A 27553-nucleotide genomic window follows, 5' to 3' on the forward strand; every position below is an offset into this window, starting at 1 on the left:
AAATAGAGGTAAGCGAGCCATCGCCACGAAGGCAGAGTGCATCCTCATTTCGAATTTTCTGAATCCGGTAACTTCATCTGAAAATCCACGCAAAGTGAAAATTATAACAAAAACAAAAAAACAACATGAGTTACTTTAATTTAAAGTTTTTCTCTTAAAATTAATATGCAAATTAATTTAATTTTTTTATTTTATTTGGTTACCGGCTTCTTTTCGGGTGGCAACAAGACCTTCTCAATCTTGTCCCGCCACGAAAAATTTGTTCTGCTTTTTTAATTTGGCGGTCACCTTGTTTCTTTGAAGGGAAGGTCATTCGTGCTGTTGGCTCCGAAGTGTGATCTTGTCACGTCGTCGCTCGTGTGGAGGGTTTCTCTTTCTAGTTCCTAGTCGGTGCGAGTATCAATAATAAGATGGCTCTTAATAAGTTAGGCATTGATTCTTTGGATCTGAAAGGAAAGCGAGTTCTCATGAGGTGATCTTTTTTTTTTAATATTAACGAAGCAATTAATTAATTTATAATTGTGTTGAATTATCAACAAATAGTTTATATTCACGCGTGTCTTGTTTCATTTTCCAGGGTGGATTTCAATGTTCCCCTCAAGAATGGAGCCATAACGAATCCTCAGAGGTAATTTTAGTTTCCACTTTGAATGTGTTAGTTATATATATTTGATTTTCCTGGAGAAGACTCTTTGGCTGGGATTGCGTGGTTTAAGTTTTAGAACAGTTCTTTTATAAAACTTTTAAGAACAAATCAACCAATATTGGTTGAATTCTAGTGAATGTAACAGATTCTCTTATTGGTTGCATCTTTCCAGTTTTATCGAAGAGCTTTCACAAAACTTTTATACAGTAGTCTCGATAATCAGGTGAGCAGAACCGAGGCCACCTGGGATTATCGGAACACAAACATAGTAGAAATAGACTTGTTTGGTGGTCTTCCTCAGACGTGTATTTGTACCTACTCATTACTCACCTATTTTGTTCTTAAATCAATGGGTCTCAAAACCTGGCTCTAAGGAACAGTTTAGAACAAATCATTCTCTTTGTAACACTGAACAGGCACGAATTACTGCAGCAGGGATCATCTATACATGGGTGGCAAGTTCTTTGATGACGTATAGTATAGTTTAGTGACTTGTGGACCTGGCTGAAATTGAAAATGTGTCCTGTGGTGTGTCAGCAGTAGAAGACCCCGTGCTGCACCAACTCCTTGCGATGCGATCTGACAAAAGTTGTTTATATTTCTAGGAGCCAATTCGCATTTTGAGGACCACTTGTTTAGTTCATTAAGATTAAATCTGTCAAGACTGACAGCTGACCTCATATCACTCGGCCCCGATGTAAACATTCTTTTTACATTATCAATTTAATATTGGAGGGCATGTGGAAAATTCTGGTATGACTGTTCACTGAAGATCAAGAAACAAATTACTTGATCCTCTTGAAATTGAAATTACTCGTATCCATTGAAAACAAACAAAACAAATATGTAAAGCTATTTGAAAAAAATCCCACCTCGGATTATCCGGAACCTCTAGCTCTCGAGACTCTACTGTAGTGCAATGCTGGCCTTAAACAAAAATTTATCCCAATTCTCCGTACAAAGTGAAAGCATTTACTAATTAAGTGGGTTCTTTTTATTTGCTTATATGATTTGAAAAGTTGAATTTGTTTGGCGTGTGAACATGTGTTTTCATAAATTGTTAACAGCATCAAAGGTCCCATGGACAGAGCAATGAAGTCCTACAAACCAACTGCAATTGCTCGTTTTGCAAGATTTGTTATAGGACCCTTCATTCACCAATAAGTTTCTGAACTGTATATTTATCTGCCCCTAGTAGACCTTGTCACAGTGGTGTCGGAGCTGGGTTTCTGGACACCCACATTAATTTTTAGTATTTTTAGTATGGGTTTGAGCAGCGTCTTAATTGATTTAGAAATTAAAAGCTCATGACGAATGCCCACAGGTAAGGCTACAACTAGAAACTAGATGCTTGGTCTGCTGAGGCAAGCACATATTTTGGTGCCGCCTTGTAATGTTGAATGAGCCCCCTTCCTTCCCCCTGGTCTGGGGCCCTAACATACTAAATCACATATGCATCTCGTCCATATTCCTCTGTAAAACTTCTAATGAATTGGTGAAGCACCAGACATGTCTGCCCCCCCCCCCCAAGTTGCAAGCCTCTCTACAGGATAATAGATAATCGTGAGAGCCTTACAATTGTGTGTGTGGCCCTACAGGGAAAGGGGGAGGGGGCTTCCTTTGTCACTACGTTTGCAGTTGGGGGAATACCTCCCCTTTGACCAATGTGGCACCTTTGTTACTACCAGAGTTGGACAAATCCTATGTGACTAGAAAATTAGTAATGGTGCCTTAGCTTTTAAATGTGGTTGCTGAATTGGAGTAAATTTTTAAATTGTTAATTATTAAGTCCAGGGTTATACAAAATTATCCGATTTCATTGCACTACATCATTTAACATGGGAAAAGTGAAAGAAAAACTTTTTTTGGACTATTTTTTTCTTGAGCAAAATACCATGTTTAGCTCTTAACGAAATTGAGCTGGCACCTAAATATTTTTTCAATTTGTCAAGCCCTGGTTACCACATGGCTGCCACTGTCAAACCAGAAACGACAGATATGCAACCTACAGACCAGAAAGAAAAAAATAATACTGTCAGCCTTTGGCCAGACCTCTCAGCCAGTTGGAATTCGTCACACTTTGACCGTGACGCATGCATATATATGTGTGTATTGCAGTTTTTGGGTGGCCCTCAAGTGGGAGCAGCGGCAGATTAAAGTCTGTCAAGGCCCTGTGAGCAAAGGAAAATATTAGGTCCTTTATAGAAACTTCCAACCAACAAAAAAATTTTTAAGAGTGAATAATTTTCAGACATGGTTTATTTTTAGTTTTTCATCATTCCCTTGGAGTTATGTGACAAATTTTGTACATGTTCTTGGAATTTAAAGATATCAAAGTGGCCAGCATATGAAATTGACTATTAACATGGTGGTTATTTATAAAGTTAATCACAGAAATGTTTAAATTCTTCCCTTCGAATTGGGTCCACTCAATTTTTTGTTCGAGAGATTTGTTGAGCTCCCATGCAAGGGGCCATTCAAGTATTACATCAGCATCGATTGGGGGGGGGGGTTCCGATTTGCTGACTTTTGATGACGGGGGGGGGAGGGGAGTTTGGATAATGCTTACTTCATCAACCACCCTTTATGAAAATATGAAATATTATTAATGGCATCTTACTCGATGCCCAAAAATGAGAAAAACCTTTCGATAGTTTGTGGGCACCTGAACTAACATTCCCCCCCCCCTATTGATAAGAGCCCTACAGAGCCGCTTTAGTGATCTCTAAATGTTTCACGGATCCAAGTGATCTGGAAATGTGTCCAGGCCGTTTAAATGCTCTGGAACTATCACACATCACTCAAGTGATCCGTAATTATATGCCGTGGATCACTTAAATAATTGAGAACGTGCCGCGGGTAACTTGAGTTATGTAGAACTGCACTGGGGCCACTTAAGTCCTCTAAAACTACGTCACATGTTACTCAAGGATCTCTACATGTGTCACGGATCGCTTAAATGTTCTGGAATTATACCATGGGGCACGGCAGGCCGCATCAGGTAACTCCCGGGGCCACATTTGGTTCTCGGACCAAAGGCATTTATGCTATTTATCATTATATGGCTTAGAGGGTGGGTCACAATCAATTTATTAAAGATAAATTTTGAGTTCATAGCCTTCAAATAACATTGAAACTAACAGAAATTGATTATAATAACATAGAAAAGTATTTTCTTCCGAAATTTCGATTGGCATTAAAAAAACTTTTGATTAGCACAAGCACCCCCCTTCCCCCCCCCCCCCCCCGTGTATGTCTCTGATCCCACCGATATGCATTAGGATTCAGAGGGGCAGAGCTGATGACGAAATTTTGCTGACAAAGGGGAGGGGGGGTCAAAAATTACTAAAAATTTGCTTACGTAATACTTGAACTGCCCCTAATTGAATGAGATCACACTGCTCTCTGGTTGGTTGGTTTTGTGCCTGTACATCAAAGAAGCTCGCCCATGCCTCTCAACATGAGGCTGATGGCTGTGGCTATGCGGTCACAATTGATTAGGGGGGGGGGGTATTACAAGAGTAATACATATTTTATTTCTTATTACTAGAGCCCGGATTATATGCATTTGCATATTTTAGCTTTTTTTAGCATTAATGCATATAAGTGCATAAAATTGAAGAATTTTCAGAATAAGTATATTTTTGGAAGTTTATTTAAGGGTAATCACTTTTTTATGACTTTTCAAATATTACCAATAATATAGTAAAGCCTCTCTTTTGCGTTCACCGGCGGGATAAAAGATTTGTTTGTAAAAGAGGAGTGGCTGTTGACCAGGGGTTTGAAATGTATACTTTAATATACAAGGGGAAAATATTAGTTGGCCGTATTAGGTGTCTGCTAAAGGGGGGGGGGAGATTTACTTTATTTTTGTAACATCGGTTTTTCTGCCGCAGGAGGAATTTAGTGAATTAATAGAGATGTTTGTATTTTTCAAATATCTATGTGTTCTATTATTAAGGCTATTTCTGGAGATATGTCAAAAGCATTCAATTTTTTCAGAAATAGTGTTGAAATTCTTTTATTACTGGTATTTTGTGACTGAGCGGCTACAACAAACTAGAAATCAAAAATGCCTAAATAAAAAATGTGTAGAAGTTTTTTGCATATGCAGGTATATGTGGGGGATATTTTTTGTAAATGAAATATTCACCAAGAAATGGAAAATATTCATTTTAAAACTTTCATGATTTTTTAGTATATATTTTGGGTTTTAATGCATATTTTGGCATTTTTAAGTGCATATTTTGGCATTTTTAAGTGCATATTTTGGCATTTTTAAGTGCATATTTGCATATTTTTAGAGCATATTTCGTCACTTTTTTTAGTGCATATAATCCGAGCTCTACTTATTACCAATATTCTATGTTCATGTTATTCCCTAAGTAATCTTAGCATAAACTGTGTGGACCCATCTTTAGTATTCCTTGCAGAATATATTCTTATCCGGTATCCCTAACTTTTACATCAGAATTCCCTTGTAACTTTTTCTTTAAAAGTCATTTTATATACGAGGATAGTTTACATCAGTTGATTTACGAAAATAGTTTTTCAATGACATGAATGGGGTCGATACTTTAAATCAAGCAACATTGAATGATTCTGTACCTTTATAGGTAACTTATAGGTAAATTGCTCTTTAGGTGAAACTAATTCAGTGACCACACATCAAATTTTTATTCAGTCTTCTGTGTTATTTTAGCATGTAGAAAAATTGAGTTAGAGCCAGGGTGGTAAATTTTTGACAGGCTGGAAATGATTTTATCTTGAAAATCTGTTTTTGCCAGTAGCGAATTCTTTGTTTTTTCATAGCACAATAGAATCTATTTCTGGAACTGAATGGAAGTTTTTTGGGAACCCATTGGGAATAGAAATTGGGGAAAGTAGGAAGCGGGACCAAATGGAAACCTAGTAGCTTGAAGCAGGGCTGGACAAATCGCAACAAAATGTAGGTGCCAAAAAATTTTCATCCAGGGAAGGTCCGAAATAATACTACTTGTGACTTTTTCCGGGCACAGTGACCCCTTTTTCATGTTGACAGATAGGCTGCTATGAATTCCAAACATTTTGTGCTGCTCTCGGTCTGCAAATCAGTAACTACACACAAAAAAAAATTTCAGGCCCCAATACGAATTTTAGCTGACCTGGCGCCCAGGATTTGTCCAGCCTTGGCTTGAAGTAAATGAGAAAGTAAATTTTGAAGTCTAATCTCATTGAATTATTATATTAACTTGAGCTTTAAATGTCTCTAGAGTAGTCCAGATTTTATTTTTTGCTCCTTTGAAAATTAATTATCGCTCTTTCTTTGCAGGATAGTTGCAGCTCTGGACTCCATAAAGTATGCTTTGGATAAAGGGGCCAAATCTGTTGTTCTGATGAGTCATCTTGGAAGACCTGATGGCCAGAAGAAAGAAGAGTTCTCTTTGGCTGTTGTTGCTGCTAAATTGAAAGAGCTTCTGAATAAGTATGTGATCCATCTTTAAAATTTTAAATTATTTTATAATATCCTTGTTGAATTATTTGTTTCAATGCCATTGTGGTGGTTTTTTTATTGAAATTTCTAAAAACTACTTTGATGCTAATCGAAAAATTTTTAAATATTTGATGAAAGGTTTTTTTTAAGTATTTTATCATTAGTGTAGGAATTGATGAAAAAGTTTTGTTAACTATAGTTGTAAAAGTGTTCATTGCAAAAATCAATTGTTTTGTGGTTTTTACGGAATAAAAATATGTTTATGTAAATCTTGTATTAAAAAAATAATGATACAACTGAAAAAAAAGTAAATTTTAATATTTATTGAGTAGGATGAAGTTTTTTGAGATTTTCAATCTTTGTATACCTGCTTGCAGGGAGGTACTGTTCTTGAAGGATTGTGTTGGAGCTGAAGTAGAAGCAGCCTGTGCAAGTCCGGCTGATGGTTCTATTATTCTTCTCGAGAACCTAAGGTTTCATATTGAAGAAGAAGGCAAAGGAGTTGATGCTAGTGGTGCCAAGGTAAAAATAATTTTACATGTTATTGTGATGAAAGTCTTGACTTGTACATTGTTATAAATGCTTCAACTTGCAAAAAATATATTATTTATGAAAAAAAAAACCTCTCTCTCTCTCTCTAACATAAAAACTCAAATTAGTTGATACCGATAGTTGGACAGTAGTATGCATAAAATTTGTTGCAAGTAGAACTACTTTTATCTTGCATGGTGCGGTCAATACTGGTTATAACAACCCCTAGGTTATATAGCTACCATTTCATTGCAATGACTGATAGAATGAGTCCAAAATGTTTCATATAACATCTGTCCTATGTTTTTCTTTATAAGAACCACCCAGTATAACATCCGTTTTCGAAGGAATGGAGGGGTCATTATAACAAGCGTCCACTGTATTACACTATGCTAATTTATTTTTTGAGGATAATTGGGATAGGCTAAGTTAATATTTCCACTATTTTTCAAAGATTTCAAACGTTTGCTTTGAGATGAGTTTTTTATGATAAGCGTGACTTCTAGAAACATGAAATGCATGTCAAGGCACCATTGTATTTTTAAAAATTTATAGTCTTGATAATTTGTTTTGGTTGCAAATTGGCTGATTTACTTTTTAGTTTGAAAGATAATAAATAAATAGAATAATTCTATTGAGAGACCTTTTTACATTCATCAGGTGTTTTCTTACAATGGAAAGCAATGCCAAGAAGCAACTTGGCAAGTGAGAAAGAATATTTCTCAAAGTTATGTTATAGGTGGGACCAATCCTAACTGTGTGGGTTAGTGATGGGTTAACTTTTTAGGAACAGGCCAAAAAATAGGTGGGCCAGACATACTGTGACATAGATTCATAATTAGAATTTTTGCTCTCAGAACTGAAGTGGTGGGATATGTTGTATTATTTGAAGACTGCCATGGTTTCATTGCATATGAGACACAATGGTTTATCCTTTACATCTGTGAAAAAAATAATTTAAGGTCCATTCATCTTTGAAAGCCCAGATTTTCGAACCAACTTTCTAGTTTTTCACTAGACGTTTTGGGATCAAAATATGAAAGCAAATAAGTTTATTTTGATAACTTTATGCATATTAATTAGGGTGTATTTCCTTTTTTTTTCATATGCATTTTCAAATCAATTTATATTTAAATTCTTACACCTATATTTTTGCATAAACAAAAAAAATAGAATATCCCCCTTCCAAATGAATTTTCTTTTTAACACTGAAACAGAAAACTTCTATACTATTATAAAATCAGCTGCGAGCTGCAGTTTACCTATCACTAGTGTAGGTCAAGGTGTAATTTTACTCGCAAATACATATAAATATTCATTAATTTTGGGGGTAAAAATCTATCTTTTGGTTTTTAAAAGAAAGTGTGAGGACAGCTTTATAAAATTTAACATGCCTTGTGGTCGTAATCAGGTCCACATTCCTTAAAATCCATGTAAACTAACACAATTGTTTATTGCCTGGTATATACTGCCATCTCAAACACTAGCTCTGTGATTATGTTTGAACTTAAGAAATATGTACTTTTCACAGAGAAAATCTGCCAAATCAATCGCTTTGACTACCACATTGCTTTAATTACCTAATTAACGCTGTCATCTCAGAAGTAATCTTGTGATTATGTTATTATGTCAGTAATCAATTTTAAAACTTAGTGATCAGATTGATATCTTGTATGTGTTTCCTCGCATTATATTGATTTGCTCCAATCGATTTCATATGCCTAGGTTAAGGCAAAGCCAGAGGATGTGAAAGCTTTCAGGGATTCACTCACAAAGCTTGGTGATGTTTATGTGAATGATGCCTTTGGTACAGCTCATCGTGCTCACAGGTACGATCCGAGCACATTCATTCTTGATTTGTGTTGATTCGTGTAATTGTGATGTTTCTTTTTTGTATGCTTTTACCAAGTCTATAATGTTTTACCCTCTCTTTAAAGCTCCATGGTTGGTGTTGATCTCCCTCAAAAAGCAGCAGGATTCCTGATGAAGAAAGAGCTGACTTACTTTGCAAAAGCTCTAGATAATCCTACACGGCCATTTTTAGCCATCCTTGGAGGGTAAGAAATTCATACATATTGCATTGAAAACACTTATATTGCAGGGTTTAAGCTAGATAAAAAATTCCTTTTGCAAAAAATCGAATTAGGGAGAAAAGCTTTAGCAAAATGCTGCAATGCTAATGTAATGATTAATGGTCGGATGTCTACTTGTTCTGTACCTCCTGTATGCATTTTGTAAAAAATGCGACTGTAGCTTAAACCCTGTTACTTGTTTAAATCCTAGTTTCTGTTTTTCCATTTACTTGGGAGGAATATTGCATAGATCTTGTTTAAAAAAGAATAGCAACATGAGTGAAAGAACTTGTAGCTGAGGCTATTAAGAGTCACAAAATTTATTTTGTGAGGGAGCTAAGCTCCTCTCCAATCATTGAATAAACAATGCAATGCTTACCTACTCCTTGTACATGCACATTTAAATCCTGTATATATGAACAACACGTGTAGCATTCAGCCCCTTCAACATTTACCTCATGTTGCCATCTCTGTATCCCCTCCCAGATAAATTTTTTTTTAAACACTGAAATGGAAAACTTCTATACTATTATTCTAAAATCAGCGGCAGGCTGCAGTTTGCTAAATACCAATTGTTTTTTTAGACTGTGTATTTTTCCTCTTAATTGCTTACACAAATCGAATGGCTGTCAGCAAATTTAAAAAGCTGAACATTCTCATCTCATAAGAATCTGCATGAGACAATGAATTGTAACTAATTTGGCGATTCTAAATTTTAATTCTTGAATTGTAGATTTTTTTAAATATGACTATCTTAGGGATTTGTTAACTGATTTTTATTTTAGTGCCAAAGTTGCTGATAAGATACAGCTGATAGAGAATCTCTTGGACAAAGTCAATGAAATGGTGATTGGTGGTGGAATGGCATTCACATTCTTGAAAGCTTTGAATGGCATGAAGGTAAAAAAAATTGGTTTTAAATTTTTGATTTTCTGTTCTTTAATCAAGTTTGTTTTCTTAATTCTGTTGAACATGTGAAATAAGTATTTTCAAAATGGTATACAGTCAGATATATAAGGTTTATTTAAGAAGTATCAGATTATAATTTTTTGTGTGCAAACCAAAGGTAAAGCTAAGGAAGCATGGTTTGGTGCAGGTATGTAGGTGATCCTAGAGTGTACATGTTCTTGAAATTTTTTTTTTCTGTCTTGCACAAGCTGCCAGACTTCAGATAAATGAGGAAGTGTAAGTGAGCACTGTGTGTGTCGTATTTTAATTTTTTAAAAAGTGACAAAAGAACCATGCTACTGCATTAAATTTTGTATGAAGCTTGGTGATTCCTGGATGAAAACAATCCGCAAGATTCAACAGACCTTAGAGATGAAGAAATGGGCACCACATCAATGGAGAGTGAAGCACGTTCTGGTAGGCCTTCAACATCCAGAAATGAGATTGTTATCAACGAAGTGAGGACTAAAGAGCTTGCATTCGAGGGGATCATTAACATTGGATCCATTCATTTAATTTTGACTAATTTGGGCCTCGAGATGCAATGTCAAACTCATGCTGACCTTTGACACCATTGGTATGGTTCATTACAAGTACCTACCACATGGCTCATCCATCACCAAAGAGTTCTACAGAGAAGTTCTGCGTCACAATTGGCAGCTCCATCATGATTAATGCAGTAGCATTCAGGGTTTTTTGCCATTTTATCAAAAACAAAAACACACCCACTCATCTGCTGGCAACTGATAGCTTCTGCAACCAGGAAGTAATTCAAGCATGCACACTAGGATTGTCTAAATATGTGTACCAAACCATGCCTCCCTAGCCTTTGTTGGTTGATGCATAATTATGGTCCGATACCTTTGAACAAACCTTGTATGAATATGATATAAGTGTATTGATAATTAATAAGCGAACACAATTATTTTGGCACTGTTCATGTAGAAATGGACTTGAAAATGGAATTTTGTGCAGTAAAGTAGTTCATTTAAAAACTGGTGACATTAAAAGTGATAAACAGTCATGCTGAAGTTTTTGATTGAACTTTTCCGGTTTTCAGAATTTTCTTTTTTTTCCTGAAGAAATTTTTTCCCACTTACTCTTTGAAATGTCTCTTCATTGATATGAGTGGTTTTTTTTTCTACTCGCATTTACCAATAGTCTGTACTATAAAACTTACCCTACAAAAAGTCTGTCTAGACTTTTTTGTAGGGTGTTGTTTTTGTAAAAATAGTCCTTATTTTTGTGAAAAGGATCATTAATTTTGTGAAAAATAAGTAATTTTGTAAGAAGTGAAGTAATCTAATTAATCTATCACAAAAGTAATGAAATTCCAAATTTATGGTTTCATTAATTTTTATTTTGTGAAGGGTGTGGAAAATTAACCAGAAAAATTTTGGCTGGACAGAGATCCCTGAATAGTCATTGATTTCAATAATTTTTCTACTTTTGCTTTTCTTTTTTCACGGTTCTGTTGTTTTAGTTGGGAAAAATTATGAAGTCTGTTTTATTAGTCAGTATAGTGCCATTGTGGAAATCAGGGAAAAGTAAAGTTATTAAGGGTCCACGCACAGCATATCCCCCCCCCTCCTCCAGCATTAAAAAAAAAGCCTATTAATCTCATGTATATGCATACATATGAATTGGCATCCTCATGCCCTCCCCATTATCGTGTTCCCTCCCAGACTTTCACGTCTATCTCTGTCTATGGCGCACAGGTGTCTTCCTTTCTTAGTTTTCTAATCTGGCAACCCTATTCATTTTTTTAATCTTTCGTCACACTTATAGCATAGCTACCAAGTCTCCCGAATTCTAGCTTCATCCCTCAACCTCCCGAAAAGTTCTTAAATCTCCCGAATTTTTACGAAAATCACAAAAAATCCCTAATTGTCCCTAAAAATTCTCTGCTTCATTTAAAAAAATCCCTGCTTATGAAAACAATTCCTAAGGAATTTCTTAAGGGGAATGAAACCTTTTTTTTTTCTTTCAAAATGACGTCAAACGTTGTAAATGGGGAAATTCCCTTTTTAAGGAAGTTTTACAAACCCTCTGATGGCATAGCTGCCAAGTCTCCCGAATTTTTCGGGAATCTCCCGAATTTTAGCTTCATCGCTCGACCTCCCGAAAAGTTCTTAAATCTCCCGAATTTTTACGAAAATCACAAAAATCCCTAATTGTCCCTAAAAATTCCCTACTTTATTAAAAAAAATCCCCGCTTATGAAAACAATCCCTAAGGAATTTCTTGTGGGGCATGAAGCCTCTTTTTTTTCCTTTTCGAAGTGACGTCACACGTCGTAAATGGGGAAATTCCCTTTTTAAGGAAGTTTTACAAACCCTCTGATGGTAACAAGAAAGTTGTTTGTCTTATCGTGCCGGGAAATGGCTTAGCAACCAATAGTCCTGGATAATAATTGAAGATTCTAGTGACACGCATATGGTCAAAATTTCTTTTTTTGAAGTTACGTACGTGCGATATAACAAAGCATGAATAATGACAAGCAAAAACATATTTAATCAATTTTAAAGATACCTATTCCGATGAATTTCCTTTCATCAAACGTTCCAGAAGAGGGCCGACTTTTCCTTTTTGTACAAGTTGTGTTACGGACACAAACATCGGTCATGGAAAGACTGCCATCATCACTCGTGAAATGAAAAAAAAACATCAAGCAAGTGTCACAAGAAGTCAGTGTTCTTCAAAAATTGACTGTTTTCCTTCATCTTCCGATGATTTGGGGTCGCCGAATGTTTGTTCGCAGTGTTTCTGATTGAATACAATATTTATTTTTACATCATTGAAGTTTTGGCCTCCAATTTCACTTGTTTTTTGCGTAGGAATTTTATTCCCAAGGGTTTAACTTCCATGTGTGTAAAATCCCTATTTTAATTTGACTTCAGTAGGGATTTTATTCCCTACGCTTTAACTTTTATGTTTGGAAAATCCCTATTTTATTTGGAGAAATCCCTATTGTATTTATTAGGGAGTGGTTTTAGCATAAAATAAGGGTTTGCGCGAAAATCTCCCAAATTTTCATTTTCAAAAGTTGGCAGCTATGTGATGGTAACAAGAAAGTTGTTTGTCTTATCGTGCAGGGAAATAGCTTGGCAGCCAATAGTCCTGGGTAATAATTAAAGATTATAGTGACGTGCATGTGGTGAAAACTTTCTCTTTTGTTGAAGTTACGTATGTGTGATAACAAAACATGAATACTGATAAGCAAAAACATTTAATCAATTTTAAAGATACTTATTCTGATGAATTTCCTTTCATCAAACGTTCCAGTAAAGGGCCGATTTTTCCTTTTTGTATAAGTTGTGTTACGGACATAAACATCGGTCATGGAAAGACTGCCATCATCACTCATGTGAAATGAAAAAAAAAAAAAAAACATCAAGCAAGTGTCACAAAAAGTCAGTGTTCTTTAAAAATTGACGCTTTTTTCCCTTCATCTTCCGATGATTTTGGGGCATTCGCGCAGAATGTTTGTCCACAGCGTTTCTGATTAAACACAATATTTATTTTTTTAGATTTTTGGCCTCCAATTTTACTTGTTTTTTGTGTAGGGATTTTATTCCCAAGAGTTTAACTTCCATGTGTGTAAAATCCCTATTTTAATTTGACTTCAGTTTTTCAGTAGGGATTTTATTCCCTATATTTTAACTTTTATGTGTAGGAAATCCCTATTTTATTTGGAAAATCCCTTTCGTATTTACTAGGGAGTGGTTTTAGCATAAAATACGGGTTCGTGCAAAAATCTCCCGAATTTTCATTTTCAAAAGTTGGCAGCTATGTTATAAGATGATCTAGGTTTTTGAAACAGTGAAAATTATATAAAAACCTCATCCTATACTCAAATGAATACTGTATTTAATTTCCTCTGCAACTTTGTGCAACTGTTTTATTGGTTGCTAACGCAAGTTATATTTGATGTTTTTCTAATATCACAGATAGGAAATTCTCTCTTTGATGAAGAAGGATTCAAAATAATCGGTGGATTGATGGAGAAGGCCAAGAAGAACAATGTACAGATGCACTTACCGGTGGATTTCATAGTTGGTGATAAGTTTGCAGAAGATGCTAAAACTGACACAGCAACTGTTGAAAGTGGCATTCCAGATGGATGGATGGGACTAGATTGTGGACCAAAGAGTGTAGATCTATTCGCTGCAGCTGTTGGAAGAGCAAAGATTATTGTGTGGAATGGGTAACGTTAATTTTTGATTCAATAGTTCATGCTGGACATCTGTTCATTATTTAATTGCTTATTACTATATTTTGTGTTTCATTTCATTTCATCACTTTTCTTTCTTTTTTGTTAATTGCCAGACCCCTTGGGAAATTTGAATGGGCAAACTATGCTAATGGGACCAAAGCAATTATGGATAAAGTAGTGGAAGTCACAGGCAAAGGCACTACTACCATAATTGGTAGGTAGATTTTATTTCACTTTTATGAGTTTCCCTATTAATTATAGAATAAATAATATTGAATGCCAATATTTTATAGATAATTAGAAAGATAGCCTCAGTATGAATAACCAAAGTATATATTTTTAAGAAATTGAATTGTATTGAGTATAGAGAGAATTCACTGCTCTTGTGCATTTATGCCTAAATGTGCAGTTCTATATTATATACTTTAGATGTTGTGTATAAAAACTGTTTGTTGTGAACAAAAGATGTTTGATTCTGTGAAGAATGATGTGACATTGCGTGAAATATCTTAAGTGTAAAAAAATTAACGCCTGATAAGTGCTGTATAATATGTATGCAAGTTATCAAATACAGTGCATGCCGCTCATTGGGACTAGGGGTTTATGATAACAATAACTGATTTTGATAACTATCTGAAAAAAATCCTAGCTGCAAGTATAATGATCATTTGTCCTGTTGGTTGAGCAGGTTGTATGGAATCTGTATAAATTTTTTCCTTTCCAATATAACGAGTCTTGAAATGTTCTGAAACAATTGTCCCTCTCCCTTAAGTACAAACCTTTTTTTTTTTAATTCAGAAATTATGAGTTAGAATTGAACTGTCTAATGTATATTATAAATTACAATACTTTTTATAACATACACAGTATATTCCATAGATTCCTTCATTAAAGTCTTCTGGCCAAGAAACTGAATGTTTCTGGTCAGTTTCTTTGACTATGAAGTGGAAAAGTTAGGGTGCTAGAGGGCCCGGTTATAACGGACCCTCTGGTCGTCGAGCCACCTGTTGATGAAGAAGCAATCTCCACGAACAACGACATTTTAGAGGGCGAATGGGTGGTCGTGGATGAGGTAGAGGGGGATAGTGATAGGGGTTTAATCATCGGCGATTCTATGGTTAGGGAACTTGGGAACCGAGTGTGTAGGGATTTTCGGGGTTTCGAGCGCTGTTGTCTTCCTGGGGGGAAGATTGGCAACGTTCGAGACGTTTTTCATCGCCGAAAGTTGCCCTTGCGGGTGATTCTGTGGGTGGGAACAAATCAGGTAGGAGCGAATATTAGTGAGTCTCTGTCAGAATACCGGGATTTACTATTATCCGCTAGGGAGGGGGGTTCAGATGTGGCAGTGATTCCAGTGCTGCCAAGGGGTAGTAGGGGATATAGGAGTAGGATCCACCAATTCAATATAGGCCTGAAGGACATTTGCTCCTCACTTGGGGTCACGTTCTTGGAGCTTCCCGCATTTACCGATAGGTGGCTTCGTTCGGATGGGATCCATCTAAATAAGAGAGGGGTCTGGGAGGTTTACGATAGTCTTAGGTCAGGTTTTTTACTCCCAGACCACGTAGTCGGGAATGCGGGTTAGTTAATGATAATCACAACAGTACTGACGGGGAATTACCCACCTCTGACTTGGATGGCTTCTCGATTGACAACAAACCACCGGGCAAATTAAAATGTGTGTTAATAAATGCCAGGAGCTTGGGTAATAAGAAAGATTTTTTAGAAACTATGATAGTTGTGGAGGACTTGGATCTTATAGCCATTACAGAATCTTGGGCAAACGATGGGGATGAATCTTTCTTACACATCTCCGGATACGATAATTTTTTGAGAAATAGATCTGATAGGAAAGGGGGTGGAGTGTTGATATACGTGAAATCATGTTTGAAGGCTAGAGAGTGTAACGTGCAGAGAAGTGATATTGAAACCATATGGGTTGAACTTGAGAACAAAAGACGTCATAAGCTTATTGTTGGGGTTTGTTACAATCCACCGAATAGGGATCAAAACTATATCGCCAAAATGCATGATGAAATTTCCTACAGGTGTAAGCGAAAGAGGGTTCTCATACTAGGGGATTTCAATTACCCGGGTATTGATTGGGAGAACCTTTCATCTGGAAATCAGTATGAAAGAGACTTTCTTAAGTTGGTGCTCGAAAATTTTTTGTATCAGCATGTATCAGAAGCCACTAGGGGTACTGCTATTTTGGATTTAGTTCTTACTAGTTCTGAGGATCTAGTTGAACATGTTTCGGTGGGGGAAGAGTTTTCTTCCAGTGATCATCGTATCGTCAGATTTCACTGTAACTTTTCCTCGGGTAAGGTTGATAACAAGAGACTGGTTCCTTGTTTTCGGAGAACTAACTTTGATGTTTTGCGAAGAAGGTTAGCGGAAGTTTTCAAAGACCGGTTGGAATCAGTAGGGGTGGTAAGTCAATGGGAAGAATTTAGTACGAAGCTGTCCTCTGTTTTGCACGACGTCATACCCTTTGTTCGAAAAAAGCGTGTTTGTACATCACACCCTCTATGGTTCACGGATAGCGTGCGGAACCTTTATCTTGAAAAGAAAAGAGCATTCAGAGAGTATAAAAGTGGACGAGGTGACCTATCATTGTTTACTGATAAAAGAAGACTGTTGAAGAAAGCGATAAGGGATAGTAAAAAGCAAGTTGAATCTAGGTTGGCAGATAACATTGGCTCTGACCCAAAATCATTTTTTCGATACGTCAATAATGGATGTAAGGGGACAGTTGGCCCCCTCTCGATAGGAGGCTCAAAAGTAGAGAACAATGTAGGCATGTGTAGTGCTTTCAATGACTTTTTCGCGTCGGTTTTTAATGGAGATAATGATATTCGATATACGGGTGTTGCATGGGGTAATAAAACGCTCAACGATATTCAAGTTGAAGACGTGGAGGTCCTAAATCTTCTAAGAAATGTATGTGCAAGCAAAGCACCAGGACCAGATGATATCTATCCCAGGGTTCTCAGGGAAGGTGCTAATGAATTGTTGGGGCCAGTCGCACAGATATACAGGAGTAGTGTTGCTGAGGGTATCGTCCCGAGAGTTTGGAAACTGGCTAACGTTGTTCCGATATTTAAGAAGGGTAGTAGAGAAGTGGTGTCTAATTATCGTCCAGTGAGTTTGACGAGCTCCCTCTCGAAAATTTTGGAAATTATCATCAAAAGGCAGTTTGTGAAGTGGATAGACGAGAATAATGTATTGTCGGATAATCAGCATGGGTTCAGGAAGGGGAAGTCATGTGTAACTAACCTCCTTTGCTTCTATGATTACGTGACTAAGGCTTTGGGTAAGAGCAAAAATGTCGACGTTGTTTACCTTGATTTCCAGAAGGCATTCGATCGGGTCCAACATGGCAAACTCTTGAAGCGTTTACACGAGATTGGAATAGGGGGCAACTTGCTGAATTGGATAGAATCGTGGTTAAGAGATAGGTCGCAACGAGTTATGGTGAACGGGGAATTCTCTGGTTGGACAGACGTCACAAGTGGAGTTCCTCAGGGAAGTGTCCTTGGCCCCATACTTTTTTCACTTTTTATCGACAAACTCGATCAGGGTATCGATGGAATTACTAGCAAATTCGCAGATGATGTGAAGCTAATGGGGGTAATCGGAAATGAAAGCGATAGGGAGTTGCTCCAGACCAACTTAAACAAGATTGCAGCATGGGCAAATGAATGGAGCATGACGTTTAGCGTAGATAAGTGCATGGTCGCTCATTTTGGTTCGAACAACCCACGGTTCTCTTACGAGTTGAATGGTGTCACTATCCCGGATGCAACTAGTCACCGATTTGGGAATTCTCATTGACGAGCGACTTAAGTTTTCTGAACATTGTTCAGCGGTTGTCAAAAAATCGAATAGAATGCTTGGTCTCATTTTCAAAAAGGTCTCTTCGCGTTCTCCTAAAGTCATTCTTCCGCTTTTTCGAGGCTTAGTTCGTCCTGGACTGGAGTATGCTGTAAGGTTTTGGAGACCATACCTACAGAGGGACATAGACTTGGTTGAAGGGGTGCAGAGAAGAGCTACGCGTGTCCTTATTGGCACACGGGGCTTGAGGTATGAAGAGAGACTTCATTTTTTGAATATGTTTACACTGGATGAACGCAGGTGTCGAGGAGATATGATCGAAGTGTTCAAAATTTTCAATGGGATGGATAGGATGGACCATGAACTTTTAGTACACCGCCAATCGACTGCTTTTACAAGGGGACACCAGTATCGATTGGTGAGGGACAATGCAAGGTTATGGTGTCGCAGGGAATTTTTCTCCAATAGGGTTGTTAATAAATGGAATAGCTTACCCCCGGAGGTAGTAAATTGTAACACAATTGACACGTTTAAAAAGAAATACGATAAACATGTTGGGGTAAATCGAGAAGCTATCCATTCTTAGAATAAGACAACCATAAGTATTCTTTATGGGCATTGTATAATATTTTATCATGTGTATATATTGTTTGTAATTTGTGTTAATTGCATTTTTAATTGGGTTGCTGTATTTTTGAAACATATGACAACCATATTTTTATGGGCATCTTTTTATCAGCCACCTCGTTGGGCATTTTGCCTGTTGTGGCGTTGTATTTGTATTTGTATTTGTATAAATGGGACGGGGGTTTACTTTACACATGGATCATAGCAGCTATTATGGCCAGATTACGACGTAGTGAACCTCAACATAGAAATTTTCGTCAATAAAGGAGCCTTCTGATCTTCTACATCAATGGTTCTCAAGCCAGTGGCCCAGTTTCATTTATTTTTGTAAGTGGAAGGCCTGGTCAAACACAACTAACTGAAAATGAATGGGGTAAAAAAGAAACAGCCAATCACTCGTGGCACAGCCTGGCCTGGTGGTTAAGAAACTGTCCTACATAGTCTAGCAGATAAATAAATTTTGTCTTTTTTTTATATATTTTGAAGTGAACCAACTTTCTATGGGAAAAATTAATAACATAAACCAATAATATTGGCCTGTTCTATACTCTGCAAAAGTGATAACAGTATCTGAATTATAACATGTGATTCTAATAAATCACGCCTGTACTACAATACTGTATATGAACTTTGTAAACATTCCTCTGGGGGAATTCCTAATGAATTGATCATCAAGCTTATATTACTGGAGGGAGCATCGAACCACTGCGACTGGGTCAACTGCCTGGCGCAATTTTCCCATAGATATGCACTGTTTAGTCTCTAAATATTGAATTTTGAAGATTTTAAAAAAAGGATGATAGAGAACTCATCTAAAGATAAAAAAAAATTAAATTATTTCTTTTTGTTAATGCTGAAATTAATAATAATTTTTCATTAGTTCTGGAATTATCACTTTCACAGATGCTGAAATTATCTTTCATTAATTTTAGAATTCTTTCCTTAATTCTGGAATTGTCTTTCATTGATTTTGGAATTATCTCATTAATTTCATTAATGCTGGAATTATTGCTTTTATTTATTCTGAAATTATCACTTCATCAATGTTGAAATTATCTTTCATTAATTCTGGAATTCTCTTTCAATAATTTTTGAATTATCGCTTTTCACTGATGAAATAATCTATTTCATTCATTTTTTTTAATTATCTTTTTCTAGAATTTTCTTTCATTAATTTTGGAATTTGCTTTCATTAATGTTGAAATTTCTTTCGTTTATTGTTTTAAACTCCTATTTATGACTTGAAAACAATCCCATTATTAGAAAATAATGAGGGATTGTGTGTTTTCGCCGAGTCAATTGATTTCCCGACAAATTATGTTGGTGACGCCATTCTCAGCACTGCCAAGGCAGAGACCGCTGACATCATATTCCCTCCAGTAATATAAGATACATGATGGTACATAGGTGATGCTCCTAAAATATTTGATGTAATAGTTACGAAATTTTCGTGTTTGAGAAGTGGTGCCATATTGGAAGCGAAAGTAGCAAACACATGAATTTCTGTGTTTGAAATATGTTGAAGGTCTTCCTCTGCTGGAGACTTTTTTAAAAATGGTAGACTGGCTTTCATTCATGCTTTAAAATTGAAAAACCACAAAAAAAAAACTTCAGCCAATTACAACTGTGCCTCCAGCAATGTCCGAAGCTGGATCCTTGCAATACGAATCTATCACGATGTATGACTAGACAGTGACCTTAAGTTATTAATGAATAAATAGAATCGGTTTTTAATGTGCTACTTTTGTGAATTTATTATAGATTTTTATTTGGTGAATTGCATATTCCCCCCAGATATCTAAAAATAATATTTTGAATTTTAATGAACTTGTGAGGCAAAACTTCGGTTGGTAGTTATAAAAAAAAAAAACCTGCATAATAGTGAATAAAATTTGTTTCCTTGAGAGTAAATATTTACTGTCTCAACTGCTTGCCTGATGGGTTTTCAATTTTTTTTTTCTTTCACAGAAAATGTCAGGTTTTTTAAACACATAATTTTTGAAAAATCATAATTTTTAATTTAAAAATTTTGATTCACTTACCTTTTTGAAATCGGAACTTTTTTCTCAAAAGCTCTTATTTGTATTTTTTGCATGTAATATAATCTAGTTTTTAGATTATGTAATTCAACTAGATTAAGTGTCTGGAAATCATTATTACTAGATAATGTATAAAAATATGTGTGATACCAATGAAAAAATAGGAATGTAGTTACAAAAAAGTTTCCACCTACTCGTGTGCAGTATGTTATAGATCACGGGTGGCCAACTTCTTTCTGTTCACGGGCCAACATAATGGTCAGCTATACCCCATGTCGCAGGCTTCATCAGTGGTGTAACTTTGTGTATAAGCCGCTCCATTATTAATTGAATTAATTAGTTATTAAATTAGTTTTGTCACCAGAAATAAGCAGTTTGTTAATCAAGAAATCTGCTGTTGGATCCAATAGTTCAAATAATGATCGCTAATTTAATTTTTTCATGGTACTTTCACCTTGTGGTGGGCCAGCTGTTGGCCACCCCTGTTATAGATACCTCTACTGAGTAAAAAAAACTTCAAATTCAAAAAAGAAAGGGAAAAAACAAACACTCAAATCAAAACAGAAGCATAAGAGATTATGATGCCTGTGCTTGTCAACTGTATAGAACTTGTTTCTGCATGCACTACTGCCACCCTGTTTTAATTTCAAAAAATATATACATAACATTTCTTTCCTCAAGGTGGTGGAGATACAGCAACCTGCTGTGCCTTGTGGAAAACAGAGGATAAAATTAGTCATGTTAGTACTGGTGGAGGTGCCAGTCTGGAGCTCCTTGAAGGTGAGTCATTATTTAATTTTCCGAATATTTTCTGTATCTGCATTTTAGTTGTCAAAACATTGAGGGATAAAGCCTTTTATTAGGCATATATAAAATATATAATTTTGTAAAATATGTACCTTTTGTTTTTGATGGGCAAATAGATTTAAATTGTTTCTTTTTTTTATAAACTTTTTAGAAAAAATGTAAAAAACAATGTCCTTTTTCCTCTCATTGACGAAACTTTGTGATTTTAAATTATTAGCTTTTTATAGGATAAATTAGCGAGTTACCGGGTTTAGGACATTTGTGAAATCTTCAAGCTTCATCCATTGTTTTTCTGTCTAATTATTTGGAAGAAGAAAAATGTTGCACAGAAATTAAAATTTTTGTAATTACCATTAGTATATCTTGGATCTGTTTTTCCCCCCTTTTCATAAGAGAACATGAATTTCCGAACATTATTTTGATTCTTTTAGCTGCTTTCATCGTCTATAGATGATGAGCATAATAGTCTGCTCAATTACTTTGATGATTTGTTAAAAAAAAATGAATTTTTTTCTCGCAAAAACAGAATAGCATCATTTCCATAGCCAAAGGGTTAAACATAAACAGATCAAACCTTACTATTCAACATCAAATAAGAATTTCTAATCAAAAATCACGTATCGGCAAGTTTATGTAATGAGCCATATAATTAGCTAATCACATATTCCAAATATAAAAAAATATATATATATGTGTGATGTGTTGAAAATGTGCTACTGAACTTTTACAGGATGACAAAAATAACTTTTAAAAAAAATATTTTTATCAATTTCAAGTGCAATAAATTGATAATTTGCAATTTAAACATATAATTTTTATTAACAACCACATTCACTTGAATTCGAAGTAGCTGTCTTTTTTGGCTGCGATTAACCAAACTTTTGGCCAGTCACAGTTCAGATTTGTTGACATTTATTTTTTCCCATACCGTATGTTTTGTACATGGCATATAACAAAATATAGTGTCTCGATAATCCAAGATGAACAGCACCGAGACAACCTTGGATTATCTGGAGGCAATCGAAAACCACTTTCTAAGTGGGGAACATGCCCCCCCCCCCCCCCACAAGGGTGGGACTAACAGGGCTCGAGATGATTCTAATTTTTTTCCACATAAAAATTCACTTTAGGAGGGGAGCAGTTAAAGGTATATTCTAAGAACGCACCAAAGATCTCAGCTTAGGGGGGGCCTTGCTGCTGGGGGGAAGGCATGGGGAGCACCTAATCCTACTTGCATTATCTTTAATTCATTGCACAATTGCTTATGGAATCTGTATAAAATCCATGAATTCTGTATAAAGACGACTGACAGTAGCTCCAGGCCTGGGGACTTGATATGAATTTTTTTCACATTATAAAATTCTGACCTGAAGACCAGTCTAGAGATCGAGACCTTTTTTTGTAATTATAGCGAGATCCACACATTCCCAAGGGATCAACATGATCCATCCAGGGAATTTGTTAGCAAACATCCATTCCCGAACCAGGATTCGAACTCAGACCTGCACAGTGAGAGACTAGTTCCCTAACCACGCGGCTCCTAACTGGAATTGCTCTCATCATGGGGAAAATTAAACATCTTTTTCTTTGCGAAAAACAGGTTTTGAAAATGATTTAAAAAAATTTTCCAGCACCTCAAATCATCTGGAACCTGTTTCAAGATACTACTGTACGCAGTTATATAATGAAAAAATTTTAGAGCAGAGATAATTTCGCAATAGGAGGAGGGATCAAAACTACAACTGAGTCAATATTTAATTTGTTCATTTATTAGCATGTTTGGTTTGCTATGCATTAGTAAGGTTGTTCTGTGTATATTGTGAAAATTAGCCAAGTCCCTTGTATTGATCAGTTATATTTCTGCAAGATACATATATCTCCAATTCTCAAAATATTTCATATTTGTATGTAGTTTTGACCTTTTTGTTTATCCAGTTAAATTTTTGTTATATTTCAGGAAAAAATCTTCCCGGTGTTGCTGCACTTTCCAATGCATGAATATAGAGAACTCTCCAGGTGATCACATTTAAATGTATGGTGTTCAGTATTCATTTTGTAAAACGTGCAATTCATGTTTTTTTTTTTTTGTTCCCGTTTTCCTTTATGTATGTTTGAAGAAAAATTCTAGGAATTGTTGAAAATTTTTTTGGAGGAAATGTCTGTTTGAAAGAATAAAACTTGTGTTGCTGTACAAATTTGTAATTTATTTTTTAAAATTTATGCTACAGTTGAAAGCTTCATAAAACTGAATAGTCTCTTTTGCAATCCTTGGTGGAACCAGTTCCAATGCTGAAATGAGGTGTTGCCTTTGAATAATAGGATCATCTGTAACTTTCGGCCAATTTTCAGATAAGGCAAGTAACGCAGCTTCATGGCAAACAGCAGTTATCTAGAATAATAGAAATGGAAATTGCATTAGAAATAATTCTAATGTTATTTACAAGAAGCATGGGTGCTGGAATTTTGGTGGGGGGGGGGGGGAAAGAAGGAACAGAGGCTGTTTGAACTGCCCAATAAATTAATGTATAATGCAATGTACCACTCCCCGTATATACAGTGTAACTTTCTGTCCCCCAATATTTTCATTTCGCTGCCTCTAATAAAAAAACCAACTCTATTTTAATGTATTACATAATTTTAATTCAGGCTCAGAAACAATCGTGCAGAATGATTTTCTCTGGATTTGAATGGAAATATCTTCCATTAATTTCCTGTAGAACCCACCATGTTTTGAAATGTTAAATACAGTGAAACCTCGATACAATATTCTGTGGATCTGAGAAAAATATTACTTAAGAGATTATCGAAAGGCATCTCGTCATGGTGCTGTGGGTATTTCTTTCGGGTTTTTCATAGTATCAAACTCATTTATGAGCTCTTATTTTGCTCGATATTTATTATAAAAAATTATGTAGGAAACAAAATTTCATGTTAACCATAAGGTCATTAATTAATCGTAGGCAGAATTTTCTCATTTATTTGTTTATTACTTTCGTTTTTTAAAATTTCTGCTCAAGGGGAAATCTTTTCCCCTCACCATTGCATACACCAGTGCCTCTAACAATTAAAATAACTGAATGGAAAACAACATATGACAACGGAAATTATTTCAGTGACTAAAATTAGATATATTTTATTTGAAAATACGGATAAACTTTTTTATATTGTTGATATATGACATTCATAATACTAGTTTAACAAAATTGTAAATCAAACACAAGTAGCTAATTCTTATGGATTTGATGTTATGAAAATGACAGAAAATTGATAATTAATTTTAATTTTTTTTATTTTAAAAGTGCTGATTGTGGGAATTGTAATGCAGTAAATTCAAAGGAAAATCCACTCCCAATAACTGCTCAACAATTTTTTTTTTTTTTTAATGCTTGTCAGGAAATTTTAATGGTTTTAGGGTACATCAGGAATGCTGATTCCAAATCTATCATTGGTTTTGTCAGATTGTGAAAATTTCAATGGCAATACCATAAGCAATGTACAAATCACATTGAAACTGCACATTATAAATAAATAGTAAATCATTTGCAAATACATTTCAGCGATTTCAGGCCGCTGATTCTGAATCTGACATTGGTTTTGTCAGATTGGCTCTAGTTTTTGAAATAAGGTGAAAATTAAATTTCCAATGGAAATAACACAAACAGCATACAAATCACATTGTTGGGAATATGCATTATCTCAAAACTAGAGCCAATTCGGCAAGAACAATGCCAGATTTGGAATCTGTCCCTAAATGACTCTAAAATCACTGAAATATCTTCAATGCTTCATTATATTCAAATGTAAAATACCATACGTCTTGTAACCTATGCACCCTGTACATTATATGTAATAGTGTGTAAAACAAACTCACACGTGGCTTTGTTCGCCTTGCGAGACAGAGGCCACATTATGAACCAAAAAGCCACTTGGAGATAGCTTGTAATTCAACGAGACAGATTTTCATGATGAATGTAAATTTCACCGTATCAAAATTATAATCAATATACCCATAATTTTCTTATTTGAAATCTGATTATTTCTGATTAGCTTGAAATTTTGATTCACCCAAATTCAAATTTACCCAAGAAAAACTAATTTGTAAATTCAAACTTCATTTCGTACAGTAACTTGATGACATTATGCCGTCTTCAAGCACAATGTTCACATTTGATTGAAAAAAATGTATTACATATATTTTTTTACTCTGTTGTATTATGTTTATTTTGCTTTTTCGTTATTTTCATAAATTAAATTCAAACTTATATTTATACTTCAAACAATATTTGAACAATTGTTTTTTAACGGCAAAACGGGGGTAGAAAATTAATCATGGTCGCAAGGGGGCAACAGGAATGCGAAATGGTTGAAAGGGGGCCATGGGCAAAAAAAGGTTGAGAACCGCTGGTCTAGACAATCAACAAGTCTTCAAAAAAGGAACAAGGTGGTGGTCAGAAAACCAACAAAAGTAGCATACAATTAGATTGCACTGTTATACCCAAATATTAAAACACTCTGAATACAGGGACAGACAATACCCAAAAGAAAGTAGTTCTAATGCTAAACTATAGGAGTAGCCGGGGGGATTGTGGGAGGTACAGATGGTGAAAAAAAATAACACAGCAAGCTTTTGGAAAAAGAAAACAAACCGGTTTCACAGATACTTGTTGAAGAAAAGAGTGAAAAAAAAGGGAGTTATATAAGGAGATAGGAGATGATTAGAGACCAGAAGTTCAGGCAAAATGCCATGTATAAATTCCTATTCTGAAACTTTTTTGTGAAAATGCTGTTTTTGAACTTTTCCTGCCCATAAATGCTTATTTTAACAGTTCTAAGTTTATCAGTGAAATTCAGAGACTAATATCTACAAAACTAGTATATTTTGAGCATTGAGAATGAAAAATTAAAAAAAGCAATTCTTTTAACTCCAGTATTAAATGTTATCAGAGAAAGAGAGCTTCCAAGCAAAAGAAAATTCTCTTTCCAAAACATATCTTCACATCAGCCAGCTGTTAAAAACCTCTGTATGGATAGCGGAGAGACATCATCCTTGTATAATTTTATAATTCACAAATTTAATTTTTTTGTTTTGTAATGAAGTTTACTGTAATCTTTAGAAACTTTATTGTAATTTTTTTACTGTAATTTGTAATTATTTTTGAATTTTTAACCCTTTTCGTACTACCTTGTTGCAGGAAAAAATATTGATGCAAAAAAAATCAAAAATTTGTCACTGCATCTTTCAATTTTTTAATGTAAATTTTTGACGTCATTTCCAGGAGGGCGATGAGAAATTTTGTTTTTGGAAAAGGAAGCGATAGGCTGAATAAGTTCGGGAAACACTGCTCTAGCATCAACAGTTTGACAGTAAAATGTTGTATGCCCTGCTACCTATGTACCCTATACAGATCCCCATTATAACAAATGCCAAGAGACCGGAGGAATCACTTCGTTGAAACGAAATTTCGTTATAAAAAAATTCCAGGTTACCTAGTGTTGTGCCTATGTAAACTTATTTGGGGGATTAAAAAAGTGTTCGTTAAAACGAGATTTTTGCTATAATGGTGTTAGTTAAAATGGACTTTGACTGTGTATATATATATATATATATATATAATAATATGTCCTGACAAATTGATTCATTCATCATCGCCGAGCCAAAATTACTGAAGCTACAAATATGAGATTTGATCAGTAGTTTTATTTTAAAATGTAGAGACAATAGGAAAGGATTTTTCAAAATTCAACACCTACATTGTGATAAGGGGAAATTTTCAGATTAAGTGAAGCCGCGGGCAACAGTTAGTTCTTGATAAAAACAAGGGTTTATCTATTATTAACATAGATATACACAGTATAAAGTGCAATGAATACTTGTATAAACCATTTATAAAATCTGTTGTAACATAGTTTTTAAAACAATAGAATATTTTAAATAATGGCTATGCATTCCAAAATATTAATTTTAACCCTCTTTAACTGCCACGAGCGTATATATATGCTCTAGGGAGTCTGTGCGCTAACTGCCATGGGCATATTTATTAGTCTTTGTGATTGAAAAGGGGTGGCACTGGAGTATGGATCGTGTAAGATTTCATCGGTAGTGAAGGGGTTAAGCAGTTCAATAATACAACATACTTCTGCTCCAGAATATCCCTCTGTTCTTGTAACTAACCACTCCACATCAATACATTCAGACACTGGCATCATTTTGAATTTGAGTTGAAAGATTTCTCTTCTAGTTTCTGCATCTGGTAGCGGTACATATATGAGATGATCCAATCGTCCGGGACGAACCATTGCCTATTCATAGACAGGAGAAAAAATATATTTAAACATATTTTTTTTCTGTATGATCATG

The 27553-nt window shown here is 35.2% G+C and overlaps 2 protein-coding genes across 2 annotated transcripts in view; one reads left to right on the top strand and one right to left on the bottom strand.

Annotated features, from left to right (window-relative positions):
• On the top strand, positions 1–23390 carry Pgk (phosphoglycerate kinase). Its single transcript, XM_089250179.1, has 11 exons — positions 1–472; positions 578–628; positions 5958–6110; positions 6497–6641; positions 8376–8479; positions 8588–8707; positions 9508–9622; positions 13620–13876; positions 13999–14099; positions 21070–21168; positions 23153–23390. Exons 1-11 carry the CDS (start codon positions 411–413, stop codon positions 23191–23193), a joined length of 1248 nt encoding a protein of 415 aa, XP_089106305.1. The 5' UTR covers positions 1–410; the 3' UTR covers positions 23194–23390.
• Positions 23385–27553, bottom strand: part of LOC149069970 (uncharacterized) — a 21949-nt gene continuing 17780 nt past the window's right edge. The window contains exons 14-15 of the mRNA XM_089250178.1: positions 27331–27495; positions 23385–23584 (exon numbers count right to left, since the gene is read on the bottom strand). Coding sequence (XP_089106304.1) covers positions 23399–23584; positions 27331–27495 — 351 coding nt within the window. The 3' untranslated portion in view covers positions 23385–23398. The remainder of the gene's footprint in view (positions 23585–27330; positions 27496–27553) is intronic.

This window comes from Pholcus phalangioides, unplaced genomic scaffold (genome assembly GCF_987345545.1).
Source record: "Pholcus phalangioides strain wild (caught in Gottingen) unplaced genomic scaffold, Ppha-v1.0 ptg000022l_1, whole genome shotgun sequence".
Lineage (NCBI taxonomy): Eukaryota > Metazoa > Arthropoda > Arachnida > Araneae > Pholcidae > Pholcus > Pholcus phalangioides.

Excerpts from the sequence above, each read along its gene's own strand:
- Pgk (XM_089250179.1), top strand. The coding sequence starts at position 411 with ATGGCTCTTAATAAGTTAGGCATTGATTCTTTGGATCTGAAAGGAAAG. Across the intron at positions 8,480-8,587 it reads ACAGCTCATCGTGCTCACAG|CTCCATGGTTGGTGTTGATC; the intron begins GTACGATCCGAG and ends CTCTCTTTAAAG. Across the intron at positions 9,623-13,619 it reads AAGCTTTGAATGGCATGAAG|ATAGGAAATTCTCTCTTTGA; the intron begins GTAAAAAAAATT and ends CTAATATCACAG.